The following is a 17906-nucleotide window of genomic DNA, read 5'->3' as shown; positions in this document are numbered from 1 at the left end:
CTGCAGCGTGCTGTGGAGAAAATGGCGCTGGTTAGTGCTGGAGGATCAAGCTCCGCCCCCTCAAATGTTTATACTGGCGGGGGTTTCTGTAATATACTGCCTCTGCAGTATATATATATATATCTATGCCAGTGTCCCTAGAAGTTTATGATTGCTGCCCAGGACCCCCCTCTCCCCCTGCGCCCTGCACCCATACAGTGCCGTCAGTGTGTGTGAATGTGGGAGCGATGGCGCGCAGCGTTACCGCTGTGCGGTACCTCAGTGAAGATCAGAAGTCTTCTGCCGCCTTTGAAGTCTTCTTTCTTTTTATACCCACCCGGCTTCTACCTTCCGGCTCTGTGAGGAGGACGGCGGCGCGGCTCCGGGACGAACAACGAGGGTGAGACCTGTGTTCCGACCCTCTGGAGCGAATGGTGTCCAGTAGCCTAAGAAGCAGAGCCTATCAGTTAAGTAGGTCTGCTTCTCTTCCCTCAGTCCCACGATGCAGGGAGCCTGTTGCCAGCAGTGCTCCCTGAAAATAAAAACCTAACAAAAGTCTTTTTCAGAGAAACTCAGTAGAGCTCCCTTGCAGTGCATCCAGTCTTCTCTGGGCACAGGATCTAACTGGGGTCTGGAGGAGCGGCATAGAGGGAGGAGCCAGTGCACACCCATCTAAAGTCTTTAGAGTGCCCATGTCTCCTGCGGAGCCCATCTATACCCCATGGTCCTTACGGAGTCCCCAGCATCCTCTATGACGTAAGAGAAAGGGGATATTAGTAGCTAATTGGTATGAACATTGGGGGTGCTTTGAACATATGTAAAAAATGCAAGGTGTGTACATGAACATTCATACTCTGATGAAATCACTAGTGAAGGGATGAAATACATAAAAATAGATGGCATTATCTACGGCCTTGGCTATAATAAATCTAGTAGATCATTGACAACTAAACTCTGAATGGTTTGTGGCCTACAGACCTTACAGTCAGTAAGCATGACACATACTGGAGTTATCCGTAAGCATTTGCACAATTACTCAGCCACTCCTAATGCTGGGCATATATTATACAATTATCTGGGCGATCTGTCTAATGTTGGCAAATCGCTCAGATAATTGTACTCTGAATGTGCACGATCATTCCAAAAATTTCAATTGGACGGTCACGCCAACTCATACAGCCTGTCCTTCCGATGCAATGTTTTTTAAAGTGGCAACTCTGCCGAATCGGTCACTGTATGCATTGATGGAGTCTATAATAGAAAGGAGTCAGAACACACAGTGCATCGCAGCTTGCTGCATATGTGGCTGCTGAGCCTCATACCTATCAGAGTGCCCAGGCTGATGCCTGACCACTGCTGAAAGCACCTACAATTTGCATGTGTGCATCAGAACTGACCCATGGAGCAATGGAAGGTGGCCTGGTGTGATAAATCACATTTTCTTTTATATCATGTGAATCCCAGTTTCTTATATAGCGCAGCATATTTCAGTTGCGCTTTACAATTAGAACAACAGTTATAGAACAAAACTGGGCAAAGACAGACAGACAGAGGTAGGAAGGCCCTTCTCGCAATCTTAGAATCTATAGGGAAATAGGCATTAATACACAAGGATAGATGCTACCTATCGCATAATGGTCCACCAGATTGCTAGGTTCTTAATGGGTTGTATGATATGATCACCAAGCAATGTTGGAAGACAAAATGTGTGAGGTTATGTGTACTGTACAGAGAGGATGTAATTGGATAGGGAAGCATTAAAGGTTATGTAGGTGGGTCTGGAATTTGATAGGCTTGTCTGAAGAGATGAGTTTTCAGGGAACGTTTAAAGGTTTGGAGACTAGAGGCGAGTCTTATTGTGCGTGGGAGGTCATTCCACAGAGTGGGTGAGACCCGGATAAAGTGCTGTAATTTTGAGTGGGAATAAGTAATACATGTGGATGAGAGACGCAGATCTTGTACAGAGCGGAGAGGTCTGGTAGGGAGATATTTTGAGATGAGTGAAGAGATGTATGATGGTGCAGTTTGGTTAATAGCCTTGTATGTAAGTAAGAGTATTTTATATTTAATACGGTAGAATATCGGTAACCAATGGAGGGACTGACAGAGCGGATCAGCTGAAGAAGAACGTCTAGCGAGGAAGAATAGCCTCACAGCTGCATTTAAAATGGATTGTAGTGGTGAGAGCCTATGTTTGGGAAGACCAGTAAGGAGACTATTACTATAATCAATGCGGGAGATGATGAGTGCATGGATTAGAGTTTTTGTAGTATCTTGTGTAAGATAAGGACGTATTTTGGATATGTTTTTAAAGTCCATGTAACATGATTTAGAGACCGATTGAATATGTGGAACAAAGGACAGTTCAGAGTCAAGGATGACCCCTAGGCAGCGCTCTTGTGGGGTAGGGTGGATATTCGCATTGTCAACAGTTATGGAGATATCAGGTTGATAACTACTCTTGGCTGGTGGGAAAATAAATAATTCTGCTTTGGAAATGTTGAGTTTGAGGTGGTGAGATGACATCCAAGATGAAATGGCAGACAGGCATTCAGTGACACGAACCAATACAGATGGTGATAAATCTGGGGAGGATAGGTAGATTTGAGTATCATCAGCGTACAAATGATACTGAAATCCGAAGGAGCTGATTAGTTTACCAAGAGATGAGGTATAGATTGAGAATAGCCAAGGACCAAAGCCTGAGCCCTGCGGTACTCCAACTGATAGAGGTAGAGAAGAAGAGGTAGAATCAGAGAAGTGAACACAGAAAGAGCGATTAGATAGGATTGTAGTGTTTGTATGAGAAGAGAGTGGTCAACAGTGTCAAAAGCAGCAGAGAGATCTAGAAGAATAAAAAGTGTGTAATGGCCTTTCGATCTAGCAGTGACCAGATAATTCACTACTTTGGTCAGTGCTGTCTCTGTGTAGTGTTGGGCATGAAAGCCTGACTGAAGTGGGTCCAATAAGTTGTGGGAGTTAAGAAGGTGTGTAAGGCGAGTGTAGGTAAGTTTCTCAAGTAGCTTGGAGGGATATGGTAGCTGAGAAATGGGACGGTAGTTAGAGAGTGTGTTTGGGTCAGAGATGTGTTTTTTTTTAGAATGGGAGAAATCACTGCATGCTTGTACAGAGAAGGAAAGATACCAGTAGAAAGAGAGAGTACAGATTTTAGTTAAGGTTGGGATAAGCACAGGAGACAAAGTTTTACTGACTTGTGAGGGTATAGGATCAAGAGGAGAGGTAGTGGAGTAGGAGGATGAAAAGAGTGTTGACACTTCATTTTCACCTGTGGAATTAAATGAAGAGAAAGTGCCAGAGGGTTCACGTAGGGAATTGAGCAGGTCACTGGCTGAGTTAGAGCAAACCATTTCATCTCGGATTTTATCAATCTTATCCTTGAAGTAGGAAGCAAGTTCTTGTGCACGTATAGTAGCTAGTACGGGAGGTGAGGGAGGGTAAAGAAGTGATTTAAATGTATTAAAAAGTCGCTTGGGGTTGGTGGTATGAGAAGAGATGAGAGATTGGAAATATGTTTGGCAGTGTCCAGGGCCTGACGATAGGAGGTCTTATATGTGAGAAAGTCACTTGGATTCCGAGATTTACGCCACTGACGTTCTACTTTAAGTGACAGTGTTTGTAGGTGTCTTGTTTATTTAGAGTGCACAGTTGGCATCTAAGCCTACGTGGAGTGTGATGGGTAGCTGGAGCCACTTCATCAAGGGCACTCTCTAGGGTCTGGTGCAGGTGGGATACAGCAGTGTCAGGTGTGGTAAATGTAGAGATTGGTGAGAGCAGTTGTTGCAGAGAAGTGGAAAGTTGTTGAAAATTTATATTGTTAGTATTTCTGCGGGTTAGAGGAGGCTTGCTTGGTTTTAGTGTCATAGAATTTAGAGTAATAGAAGAGATTGAGAAGGTGATTAGGTTGTGATCAGAGAGAGGGAAAGGAGTGTTAATGAATTCAGAAACAGAACAGAGCCTGGTGAACACAAGATCAAGGCAGTGTCCCTCCTGGTGAGTAGACGAGTCAGACCATTGGGTGAGGCCAAGAGAGGAGGTTAGAGAGAGGAGTTTGGAGGCATGAACAGATTGTGGACTGTCAAGAGCTATATTGAAATCGCCCATAATGATGGTGGAGATGTCAGAGGATGAGAAGTGTGGGAGCCAGGCAGAGAAATCTTCTAGAAATTGTAAACTACACTAAGTACACCCCCTCATGGCAGCGGTATTCCCTGATGGCAGTGGCCTCTTTCACCAGGATAATGAGCCCTGCTACACTGCAAGATCTGTTCAGGAATGGTTTGAGGAATATGACAGTGTTCAAGGTGTTGACTTTCCCAGATCTCAGTCCAATGGAGCATCTGAGGGATGTGCTGGAAAAACAAGTTCGAGCTATGGAGGCCCCATCTTGCAACTTACAGGACTTAAAAGGACCTTCTGCTAACGTCTTGGTGCCAGATACCACAGGACACCTTCAGAGGTCTTGTGAAGCTCATGCCTCAACGGGTTTTGGTGGCACAAGCAGAACCTACACAATATTAGTCAGGTTTTGTTTTGGGGGTTTTTTTGTGTGTTTTTTATGTGTATATATTTATACACACACCATACATGTGTGTGTTGATCCTGGAATTCTTTTATTTGTGGATTTTAATAAAAATCAGTAGTAGCAGCCAATTTTGGGGCTGAACTGGTATTGGGAATACAGCCTATCACATCACCAGAAGCCATGGCAGAGAAGAGGGTGTGGTTCATTGAGTCGACCCTAACTAGGCCGACCACTATTGGTCTTCAGTGACTAGATTGACACCTGGAATATGTCGACGCGGTCATTAGGTCGACATGAGTTTTTTAAATTTATATTTGTGTTGTTTTCTTCATAAAATGACCGTGTCCCCTCGCATGGCTCGCTTCGCTTGCCATGATTCGGGCAAGGTGCATCGCTGCGCTCGGCACAGGTTACTATTTCCAATCGTAGTCCACGTGGATCATAAAAGTATGAAAAAGTTGTTGTTTTTTAAATGGAAAAAAATTGTGAAATACTCATGTCGACCTTTTCATGTGTCGACCTTTGCCATCTCGACCTACTGACCATGTCCACCTAAAGCATGTTGGCCAATAGTGGTCGACCTAAAGACTGTTGACCTACAGACCGGATACCGAGGAGGGAGCTACGCTTGTAGAGTGCAGGTAACTGAAGATGAACACTGAAGTATGGTCAACATTGTGATCACCACTGTCTATTAAATAGATACCCATTTGCTTACCTGCTGATGGCTTGTTCTTCATCAGTAATTCCAGTCTCTCTGAACGTGCGGTTTGATTCCTCCAGGCTTAGGGCGATGGCCCTCTGCAGGTCATCCTTATCATCACCAGTAAGGTCAATCACATCTAGAAACATAAATGACAATGCAAGATACCTGAAAACGGCACATCGAATACCGGACTGATTAAAATATATACATCTGTGCCTCCCTAAATAAAATAGTAGAAGAGCCATGAATGCATATTTGCCTATTTTTAGTACCTTCTGGGGGAGTAGACAAAGTGGTGCTAGAATGTTTGTGAAAAATACAGAATTTTCAATATTTTTGCATATATGTAACCTTAAATGTGATCAATACTCAGTCATAAAAACAGGATTTTGATACCTACAGGTAAATCCTTTTCTCCTAATCCGTAGAGGATGCTGGGGTCCACTTCATGACCATGGGGTATAGACTGTTCCGCAGGAGCCATGGGCACTCTTAAGACTTTTCAATGGGTGTAAACTGGCTCCTCCCTCTATGCCCCTCCTCCAGACCTCAGTTATAGGAACTGTGCCCAGGGAGACGGACATTTAGAGTAAAGGATTTACTTTAATACTAGTGGTGAGATACATACCAGCCCACACCTCAACCATGCCGCACAACATGGCATTCAACATAACACACGCCAACAGGCATGAACCAATTACAGCAACATGCTGAAACTAATATAACACAACTTGTGTAACTTTAATAACAAAACTGCAGGTAAAGTACGCACTGGGACGAGCGCCCAGCATCCTCTACGGACTAGGAGAAAAGGATTTACCGGTAGGTATCAAAATCCTGTTTTCTCATACGTCCTAGAGGATGCTGGGGTCCACTTCATGACCATGGGGTTTATACCAAAGCTCCAGTACAGGCGGGAGAGTGCGGATGACCCTGCCCACCGACTGACCGAACTTGAGGTCTTCATCGGCCAAGGTGACAAACTTGAAGAATTTTGCAAATGTGTTTGACCCCGACCAAGTAGCTGCTAGGCAAAGTTGCAATGCCGAGACACCCCGGGCAGCCGCCCAGGATGAGCCCACCTTCCTAGTAGAATGGGCCTTCACAGACGTCGGTAACGGCAATCCAGCCGTAGTATGAGCATGCTGAATCGTACCTCTGATCCAACGCGCAATAGTCTGCTTGGAAACAGGACACCCAATCTTATTGGGAGCATACAGGACAAACAAAGACTCTGTTTTCTGTATTCGAGCCGTTTTAGCAACATAAATCTTCAAACCCCTAACCACATCTGGAGACTTTGACTCAGCGAACGTGTCAGTAACTACTGGCACCACAATAGGTTGGTTTATGTGGAAAGATGAAACCACCTTTGGAAGAAAATGTTGACGAGTTCTCAACTATGCCCTATCTACATGGAAGATCAGGTAAGGGCTCTTGTGAGACAAGGCCCCCAATTCAGACACCGGCCGTGCGAATGCCAATGCCAAAAGCATCACCACTTTTCAAGTGAGAAACTTCAACTCTATCTCTTGTAGAGGCTCAAACCAATCAGATTGAAGGAACTGCAACACCACATTAAGGTCCCATCGTGCCACTGGAGGCACAAATGGAGGCTGGATGTGCAGAACCCCTTTCACAAAGGTCTGAAGCTCTGGAAGAGAGGCCAATTGTTTTTGGAAGAACACTGACAAGGCCGAAATCTGGACCTTGATTGATCCCAATCGGAGGCCCGCCTCCACACCAGCCTGCAAAAAATGGAGAAAACGTCCCAACTGAAACTCTTCCGTTTCACACCAAGACACATATTTTCTCCAAACACGGTGGTAATGTTTCAACGTTACTCCTTTCCTGGCCTGAATAAGAGTGGGGATGACTTCCTTGGGAATACCATTTCGGGCTAGGATCCGGCGCTCAACAGCCATGTCGTCAAACGTAGCCACGGTAAGTCTTGATACACGCACGGCCCTTGCTGCAGCAGGTCCTCGCGAAGAGGAAGAGGCAGAGGATCTTATATGAGCAACTCCTGAAGATCTGGGTACCAAGCCGTCCTTGGCCATTCTGGGGCAATGAAGATTGCTCAAACTCTTGTTCTGATCCTGAGCACTTTTGGGATCAGCGAAAGTGGAGGGAAGACATACACCGACCGGAACACCCACTGGGCCACTAGCGCATCCACTGCTAATGCTTGAGGGTCTCTCGACCTGGAACCATATTTCTGAAGCTTCTTGTTGAGACGAGATGCCATTATGTCTACTTGAGGAACTCCCCAAAGACTTGTCACCTCTGCGAATAGACTTCTTGGTATGGGCCCCACTCTCCTGGATGGAGATCGTGTCTGCTGAGGAAGTCTGCTTCCCAGTTGTCTACTCCCGGAATGAAATTGCCGACAGAGCCTTTCTGCCCAGAGGAGGATCTCCGTCACCTCTGCCATTGCCGCTCTGCTTTTCATTCCGCCCTGCCTGTTTATGTAGGCGACTGCTGTTACATTGTCAGACTGGATCTGCACGGGATGATCTTGAAGAAGATGTACCGCTTGTTGAAGGCCGTTGTAAATGGCTCTCAATTCCAGCACGTTTATGTGAAGGCAGGCTTCCTGACTTGACCATTTTCCTTGGAAGCTTTCTCCCTGAGTGACAGCTCCCCAGCCTCGGAGACTTGCATCCATGGTTACCAGGAGCCAGTCCTGAATCCCGAACCTGCGTCCCTCTAGTAGGTGAGAACTGTGTAGCCACCACAGGAGCGAAATCCTGGCTTTTGACCACAGGATTATCTTCCTGTGCATGTGTAGGTGGGATCCCGACCACTTTTCAAACAGGTCCCACTGGAATACTCTGGCATGGAACCTGCCAAACTGTATGGCCTCGTAGGCCGCCACCATCTTCCCCAACAACCGAATGCACTGATGGATCGACACACTTGATGGTTTCAATATTTGTTTTACCATTTTCTGGATTTCCAGAGCCTTTTCCACCGGAAGAAATACTCTCTGAACTTCTGTGTCCAGAATCATCCCGAGAAAAGACAATTTTGTCGTTGGTTCCAACTGTGACTTTGGATAATTTATGATCCAACCGTGTTGTTGATGTATTGACAGGGAGAGTGTGATGTTTTGTAACAACTGCTCCCTTGATCTCGCCTTTATCAGGAGATCGTCTAGATAAGGAATTATATTGACTCCTTTTTGACGCAGGAGAACCATCATCACCGCCATCACCTTGGTGAATACCCTCGGCGCCATGGAGAGACCGAAAGGTAACGTCTGGAATTGGTAATGGCAATCCTGAACCGCGAATCTCAGATAAGCCTGGTGAGGAGGATAAATGGGAACATGCAGGTAAGCATCCTTTATGTCTACAGACACCATGTAGTCCCCCTCCTCCAGACTGGAAATCACTGCCCTCAGTGATTCCATTTTGAACTCTAATCATTTCAAGTAGAGATTCAGATTTTTCAGGTTTAGGATCGGTCTGAACGAGCCGTCCGGCTTCGGAACTACAAAAAAGCTTGAATAAAACCCCTCCCCTTGTTGTGACAAAGGTACCAGGACTATGACCTGATCCTGACATAATTTTTGGATTGCCGCTGTTACTGCTTCCCTTTCCGGAAGAGAAGCTGGCAAGGTCGATTTGAAAAATCGGCATGGGGGAACGTCTTTAAACTCCAGCTTGTATACCTGGGACACTATTTGCAACACCCAGGGATCCAGGCCAGACAGAATCCAACCTTGGCTGAACAGTTTAAGACGTGCCCCCACCCAAGCGGCCTCCCGCAAAGGAGCCCCAGCGTCATGCTGAAGATTTGGCAGAAGTAGGGGTAGACTTCTGCTCCTGGGAACCTGAAGCCGCCGTGGACTTCTTTCCCTTTCCCCTACCTGCAAAGAAGGGGGAACCTCTCGCTTTTTTGTATTTATTCGGCCGAAAAGACTGCATGTGCGGGTGATAAGTCTTTCGGTCTGCCGGCTCTTTTAGTGAAGCCGTGCCAGGTGCAGGGAGAATTACCTTCTTTGTCAACCTGGACAGTGCACTGTCAAACACAGGGGGTGACTCCCATTTTTTCCTGTCCTCCACCGCGAAAGGATAAGCTTGGGAATACAAAATTTCTTTTCAGGATTCACCCACATCCCTTCAAAGAGAGTATTAAGCCCGTGGGAAGGAGGGAAAGTGACCTTGGATTTATTTTCTTTATAGAAATAAGCCTTCTCCTGAGGTACAGGAGTGGCTTCCGTGACTTCCAGAACTTCCCTTATAGCTACAATCATATATTGTATATTTTTTGCCAATTTATGATCTATTTCTCTGGAGTCACTATTGTCGACACAAGAATCAGTGTCCGTGTCGGTATCAGTATTCACAATATTTGCAAATGGTCTCTTATGTGACCCAGAGGGGTCGCCTGCGGATGGAAGAACAGAGCCCTGAAAAATCACATCTTCCACAGATTTTCTCCAGCACTCAGCATGAGATTCAGACTTAACTAATCTCCTACTGATATGATGCATACTATCACGTATTTCTTTCACCCATGCAGGCTCTTGGTGTGCAGTCAGCGCCACCACATTACACTTCTGTGTCCCTAAAATGGTTTCCTCCGGGGAGGAACTCCCTGCCTCTGACATGTCTTACACACGTGTACAACACACACACACAGGCACTTATAGGGGACAGACCCACAGTAAAATCTGTCAGAGGGACACAGTTTAGGAGCAGCCAGTTCACAACCCCAGCGCCAGTGTCTAATGCCTGTGAACACAGAATGCCCACTGACATGCAGCACTTTTTACACAGTAAAACACACTTGTAAAGCACCAAATTCGCTTGTGGCCCCCCCCCCCCTGTTTTGCACCCCGATTCTTGTAGTCAGAAGTGAAGGAGGACCAGCGATGTCTCTGCAGCCTGAGGAGAGAGAAAATGGCAGCGAGCAGTGTGCTGGCTGCCTGAGGAAGAAGCTCCGCCCCCCGAAATGACGCGTTTTTACCTCAGAGACTTTGCATAATATTTATAATGGCGGGGGTAGGGCTGTGCCTGGGCATCTTATGCCCCCTTTTTTGCGAGTTTATAGAGGTGTTTTTGCTGCCCAGGGCGCCCACCCTGCACACTGCAGTGCCAGTGTGTGTGGGCAGCAATGGCGCGCTGCGCTCCCGCCAGCCGCTCTGTACCTCAGCCGTCACTTTACTTAAGAGATTTTCAACCTTTCACAACTCGCGGCACACTGAACAAGATTTAAATATTGCCAAGGCACACTTACATATAATGGTGATGCATGGTACAGTTGCGTGTCCTAGGATGTCATGTCGCTGCTTCTCCATAGGTAACGCCTGAGCCACATCTGAGAAAGCCAGAAGAGCCCAACACTGCCTGGGCCCAAAATTAGAACTGGCTCTGCAACCACCAAACCCACCAGTATTGATCGTTCCAGGGCCTCAGTAGCGGCAGCACACTGCCAGGCCTGGCTCTGCTTCTATGGCGGCACACCTGGAGACTGCTCAGGGCACACTAGTGTGCCACGGCACAGTGGTTGAAAAACACTGCTTTACTTGATAGAAGACCTGTCTACTTCTACTCACCTGTCTTCTGGCTCTGTGAGGGGGGTGACGGCGTGCTGTGGGAGTGAGCATCTAGACACGGCCAGCGTTCAGTACCCTTCAGGAGCTAATGGTGTCCTGTCAGCCAGAAGCAGAGCCATGAAACTCTTCAGGAAGTTGGTTCCTACTTCTGCCCCCTCAGTCCCACGAAGCAGGGAGACCGTTGCCAGCAGTTCTCCCTTAAAATAAAAAACCTAAGTCTTTTCAGAGAAGCTCAGTAGAGCTCCCCTAGAGTGCATCCAGTCTGCCTGGGCACATTTCTAAAACTGAGGTCTGGAAGAGGGGCATAGAGGGAGAAGCCAGTTCACACCCATTGAAAAGTCTTAAGAGTGCCTATGGCTCCTGCGGAACAGTCTATACCCCATGGTCATGAAGTGGACCCCAGCATCCTCTAGGACGTATGAGAAATGATTTAATTCCATTTGTTTATTACTCATTTATTGGTCAAATGATCCAACTTTGAATTTATTTGATGTGTTAAGCTATGCTTTCTGTAACTGGTGTGGCCACCTTAACCAGCAATGACTTCAATGAAACATACAGTGCATCTGGAAAGTATTCACAGCGCTTCATTTTTTTCCACATTTTGTTATGTTATAGCCTTATTCCAAAATGGAATAAATTCATTTTTTCCCTCAACATTCTACACAGAATACCCCATAATGACAACGTGAAAAAAAGTTTTTTTCTTTTTTTAAGATTTCTGCAAATTTATTAAACATAAAAAATTAAGAAATCACATGTACATAAGTATTCTGAGGAAACAGCCCGGATTTGAGGCTAAGAAACGCGTCAAAGTATCATGCACCATTATCCTGCTGACCATTTGCATCGAGAGCTACAACCACGGCCATCAGCACACCTTCAGCAGCTTCCACCCAATGCTGTGAGCTAAACGGGCCAAACATCCCGCATACGCCTGGCGGACCTCTTTACACTGAGAGCTGCAGCCGTCGCCAGCAGCACAGCTCCTGACAGTTTCCAACACACCGCTGAGAGTTGAATGGGCAGCCGGCGCCCAAGATCATCAATAAAGTGTGGACAATCCGTTTCATAATAGAGGCTGGGGGTAAGCACTACATCTGTATAGACTGCCTTAGAGCAATATATGCTCACATACCAATAAGCGGCACATTGGAATTGTGCTTTACAAAACTTTGCCCCAGCAAAGCCTCTTAATCATCGGATGTTACTGTTGGGACTAACAATGGGACAGCAGCTCTAAATTTAATTCATTACTTAAACGGAACATTGTGCTTTTTAGCTGGTCATTTAATCAATATATTGGCGCACTTTACAACTAATATCTATATCTACTAAAAACACAAAGAGCTCATATGTATAATCAGTCCATGCGTGGAGCGCTATACTCCAGAGTTTCTCTATAGAGGACCATAATTAAGAGCAACTTGGTTCAGTTACAATATATCAAAGAGAGCTTTTCAGTGTGATATCATTTGATACAAATTTCCTTAAAAAAGTTTCAAATGTATCCAGAGTCTGGAGTCTGCAGTATAAGTCTCTTTTAAAGGTCCAGGATAATTGATTTTATTTATCATGTTATAAATGTGGATTATGTGATTTTTATTTAGTAAGAATTTTTAATAAATTGTAAATTTCATACTTTCCATGACAGCGCTTTTCTGTGTTCTTTTCTTTCTTTGAAGTATTCACAGCCTTTGCCATGAAGCTCTAAATTGAGCTCAGGTGCATCCTGTTTCCACTGATCATCCTTGAGATATTCCACTTCCTACAGCTTAATTGGATTCCACCTGTGGTAAATTCAGTTGATTGGACATGATTTGGATAGATACACACCTGTCTATATAACGTCCCAGACTTGACAGTGCATATCTGAGCACAAACCAACCATAAAGTCAAAGGAATTGTCTGTAGACCTCTGAGACAGGATTGTCTTGAGGCACAAATCTGGGAAAATATCTGCTGCTTTGAAGGTCCCAATGAGCACAGTGGCCTCCATCATCGTAAATGGAAGAAGTTTGGAACCACCAGGACTCTTCCTAGAGCTTGCCGGCCATCTAAACTGAGCGATCGGGGGAGAAGGGCCCTAGTCAGGGAGGTGACCAAGAACCCGATGCTCACTCTGTCAGAGCTAAAGCATTCCTCTGTGGAGAGAGGATAACGTTCCAGAAGAACAACCATCTCTGAAGCAATACACCAATTAGGTCTGTATGGTAGAGTGGCCAGACAGAAGCCATTCCTTAGTAAAAAGCACATGGCAGCCCACTTGGAGTTTGCCAAAATGTACCTGAAGGGCTCTCAGACCATGAGAAACAAAATTCTCTGGTCTGATGAGACAAATATTGAACTCTTTGGCGTGAATGCCAGGCATCATGTTTGGAGGAAACCAGGCACTGCTCATCACCAGGCCAATACCATCCCTACAGTGAAGCATGGTGGTGGCAGCATCATGCTGTGGGGATGGTTTTCAGCAGCAGGAACTGGCAGACTAGTCAGGATAGAGGGAAAGATGAATGCAGCAATGTACAGAGACATACTGGATGAAAACCTGCTCCAGAGCGCTCTCGACGTCAGTCTGGGGTGACGGTTCATCTTTCAGCAGGACAACGACACTAAGCACACAGCCAAGTTAGCAAAGGAGTGGCTTCAGGACAACTCTGTGACTGTCCTTGAGTGGCCCAGCCAGAGCCCAGACTTGAATATCTCTGGAGAGATCTGAAAATGGCTGTGCACCGACGCTTCCCATCAAACCTGATGGAGCTTGAGAGGTGCTGCAAAGAGGACTGGACAAAACTGCCCAAAGATAGGTGTGCCAAGCTTGTGGCACCATATTCAAAAATGCTTGAGGCTGTAATTGCTGCCAAAGATGCATCAACAAAGTATTGAGCAAAGGCCGTGAATACTTATGTACATGTGATTTCTTCGTTTTTTATTTTTAATAAATTTACAAAAATCTCAAAAATAGGATTTTAATACCTACCGGTAAAACCTTTTTTCTTAGTCTGTAAAGGATGCTGGGGACACCAAAAGAACCATGGGTATAGACGGGATCCGCAGGAGACATGGGCACTTTCAGACTTTGAAAAAGGGGTGTGCACTGGCTCCTCCCTCTATGTCCCTCCTCCAGACTCCAGTTATAGGAACGGTGCCCAGGGAGACGGACAAAATTTCGAGGAAAGGATTTATTGTTAAACGAAGGTGATATTCATACCAGCACACACTGCACAACGTGGCATTCAACAGAACCCAAGCCAACAGCATGAACTAATGTCAGCAACAGGCTGACTATAAACATAACACAACATGCGTGTAACCAGAATTAATAACTGCAGATGCAGTACGCACTGGGACGGATGCCCAGCATCCTCTACGGACTAAGAGAAAAGGATTTACCGGTAGGTATTAAAATCCTATTTTCTCATACGTCCTAGAGGATGCTGGGGACACCAAAAGAACCATGGGGTTATACCAAAGCTCTAGAACTGGCGGGAGAGTGTGGATGACTCTGCAGCACCGATCGACCAAACTTGAGGTCGTCATCGGCCAGGGTATCAAACTTGTAAAACTTTGCAAAAGTGTTCGAACCCGACCAAGTAGCAGCTCGGCAAAGTTGCAATGCCGAGACTCCTCGGGCAGCCGCCCAAGAAGAGCCCACCTTTCTAGTAGAATGAGCCTTCACCGAATCCGGTAATGGCAATCCGGCCGTGGAATGAGCATGCTGAATCGTGTTACAGATCCAGCGTGCAATGGTCTGTTTGGAAACAGGACACCTAATCTTGTTGGGAGCATACAGGACAAACAGAGCTTCGGCTTTCCTAACCCGAGCCGTTCTGGCAACATAGATTTTCAGAGCTCTGACCACATCCAAAGATTTTGACTCAACGAAAGAGGCAGTAGCCACTGGCACCACAATAGGTTGGTTCATGTGGAAAGATGACACCACCTTCGGCAGAAATTGTTGCCGAGTCCTCAACTCTGCTCTATCTTCATGAAAGATTAAATAAGGGCTCTTGTAAGACAAGGCCGCTAACTCAGACACCCGCCTTGCGGACGCCAAAGCCAACAGGATGACCACTGTCCAAGTGAGAAACTTCAACTCCACCGTCTGTAAAGGCTTAAACCAATGCGATTGAAGGGACTGCAACACCACGTTAAGATCCCATGGTGCCACAGGGGGCACAAACGGAGGTTGGATGTGTAACACACCCTTCAGGAAAGTTTGAACTTCTGGAAGGGAGGCCAATTGTTTTTGAAAGAAAACCGATAAGGCTGAAATTTGAACCTTAATTGAGCCCAACTTTAGGCCCGCCTCTACACCAGCTTGTAGAAAATGGAGAAAACGTCCTAGCTGAAACTCTTCTGCAGGAGCCTTCTTGGATTCACACCAAGACACATACTTCCTCCAAATGCGGTGGTAATGTTTAGACGTGACTCCCTTTCTGGCCTGAAGAAGTGTGGGAATGACTTCGCTGGGAATACCCTTCCGTGCTAAGATCTGGCGTTCAACCACGTAGTCGCGGTAAGTCTTGGTATACGCACGTCCCCTGCTGTAACAGGTCCTCGCGTAGAGGAAGAGGCCAGGGATCTCCTATGAGTAATTCCTGAAGATCTGGACACCAAGCCCTCCTTGGCCAGTCTGGGAAAATGAGGATTGCTTGAACCTTTGTTCTTCTTATGGTCTTTAGAACCTTTGGAATGAGAGGAAGTGGAGAGAACACATACACCGACGGAAACACCCATGGTGTCACCAGTGCATCCACTGCTATTGCTTGAGGGTCCCTGCACCTGAAACAATATCTCTGAAGCTTTTTGTTGAGGCGCGACGCCATCATGTCTATGTGAGGAATTCCCCAACGACTTGTCACTTCTGTGAAGACCTCTTGATGGAGGCTCCATTCTCCTGGATGGAGATCATGTCTGCTGAGGAAGTCTGCTGAGGAAGTCTGCTGAGGAAGTCTGCTTCCCAGTTGTCCACTCCTGGAATGAAGATCGCTGACAGCGCTCTTGTATGCTTCTCTGCCCAGCGGAGAACTGTTGTGACTTCTGCCATTGCCGCTCTGCTTTTTGTTCCACCCTGGCGGTTTATGTACGCTACTGCTGTCACATTGTCCGATTGGATCAGCACGGGCAGACTGCGAAGAAGATGATCCGCCTGCACAAGGCCGTTGTAAATGGCCCTTAACTCTAGAACGTTTATGTGGAGACAAGTTTCCTGGCTTGACCATCTTCCTTGGAAGTTTACCCCTTGCGTGACTGCACCCCATCCTCGTAGACTTGCATCCGTGGTTATTAGGATCCAGTCCTGGATCCCGAACCTGCGCCCCTCCAGGAGGTGAGAGCTGTGCAGCCACCACAGGAGTGATATTCTAGTCTTTGAAGACAGGACTATCTTCCGGTGCATGTGCAGGTGGGATCCGGACCACTTGTCCAACAGGTCCCACTGAAATACTCTGGCATGGAATCTGCCAAACTGAATGGCCTCGTAGGTCGCCACCATCTTCCCCAGCAACCGAGTGCACTGACGGATTGACACTCTAGGTGGTTTCAGAATTTGTTTGACCAGGCTCTGAAGTTCCTGATCCTTTTCCACCAGTAGAAAAATTCTCTGGAGTTCTGTGTCCAGTATCATCCCTAAAAATGACTATCTCGTTGCCGGAATCAACTGTGATTTTGGCAAGTTTAGGAGCCAACCGTGTTGTTGAAGAACTGTCAGGGACAGGGCAACGTTTTTCACCAACTGGTCCCTGGATCTCGCCTTTATCAGGAGATCGTCCAAGTACGGGATACTTGCTTGCGAAGGAGAACCATCATTTCCGCCATTACTTTGGTGAAAATCCTCGGAGCCGTGGACAGACCAAACGGCAACGTCTGAAATTGGTAATGCACAATCCTGAATTGCAAACCTCAGGTAAGCCTGATGTGGAGGATAAATGGGAACATGTAAGTAGGCAACTTTTATGTCCACCGACACCATAAAATCCCCTTCCTCCAGACTGGAGATCACTGCTCGGAGAGACTCCATTTTGAATTTGAAATTTTTCAGGTAGAAATTGAGGGATTTCAGGTTCAGGATTGGCCTGACCGAGCCATCCGGCTTCGGAACCACAAATAGACTTGAATAAAAGCCTTCTCCCTGTTGTGACTGGGGAACCCTGACTATAACCTGATTTTGACACAACTTTTGTATGGCGTTGCAAATTACCTCCCTGTCCGGAAGAGAAACTGGCAAGGCCGATTTGAAAAATCGGTGAGGGGGGACGTCTTGAAACTCCAGTTTGTACCCTTGGGATATTATTTGTAAAACCCATGGGTCCAGGTCCGAACGAACACAGAACTGACTGAAGAGTTTGAGACGTGCCCCCACCGATGCGGACTCCCACAGAGGAGCCCCAGCGTCATGCGCTGGATTTGGCAGAAGTCGGGAAGGACTTCTGCTCCTGGGAACCCGCCACGGCTGGTGATCTTTCACCCTTTCCCCTTCCTCTAGCAGCAAGGAAGGAAGAACCTCGCCCTTTCTTGTATTTATTGGGCAGAAAGGACTGCATTTGATAGTGGTGTGTCTTCTTTTGTTGTGAAGGCACATAAGACAAAAATGATGACTTATCCGCGGTAGCCATAGATACCAAATCAGCGAGGCCGTCACCAAACAAGACACCACCTTTGTACGGTAGGGATTCCATATTTTTCTTAGAGTCAGTATCAGCATTCCACTGATGAATCCATAATGCTCGCCTAGCTGAGACTGCCATGGCATTGGCCTTTGATCTCAAAGGCCAATATCGCTTGCAGCTTCCTTTAGGTAAACTGCCGCGTCCTTGATATAACCCAGCATCAAGAGGATGTTATCTGCCCACTTTTCAATAGCACTACTCACCCACGCAGAGGCAATGACCAGTCTGAGTAGTGTACCTGTGGTCGTATAAATGGATTTTAACATAGCCTCCTGCCTACGATCTGCAGGGTCTTTAAAGGGCTGCCGTGTCAGGTGACGGAAGAGCCACCTTTTTAGACAACCGCGATAGGGCCTTGTCCACAATGGGGGGTGACTCCCACTTTTCCCTATCCCCAGTGGGAAACGGATAAACTACCGGAATCCTTTTGGGAATCTGAAA

General features: G+C 46.5%; 1 protein-coding gene across 4 annotated transcripts in view; it reads right to left on the bottom strand.

The window, feature by feature from the left end:
- USP25 (ubiquitin specific peptidase 25) overlaps positions 1 to 17906 on the bottom strand; it is a 225733-nt gene that overhangs the window by 132045 nt on the left and 75782 nt on the right. For all 4 annotated transcript variants that reach the window (XM_063956354.1, XM_063956356.1, XM_063956357.1 and 1 more), the window contains one exon: positions 5241 to 5364. In XM_063956354.1, coding sequence (XP_063812424.1) covers positions 5241 to 5364 — 124 coding nt within the window. The remainder of the gene's footprint in view (positions 1 to 5240; positions 5365 to 17906) is intronic.

The sequence above is a fragment of the Pseudophryne corroboree genome, chromosome 2 (genome assembly GCF_028390025.1).
Source record: "Pseudophryne corroboree isolate aPseCor3 chromosome 2, aPseCor3.hap2, whole genome shotgun sequence".
Taxonomy (NCBI): domain Eukaryota; kingdom Metazoa; phylum Chordata; class Amphibia; order Anura; family Myobatrachidae; genus Pseudophryne; species Pseudophryne corroboree.
Note: the sequence above shows the minus strand (reverse complement) of the source record. Positions and strands in the feature narration are given on the sequence as shown.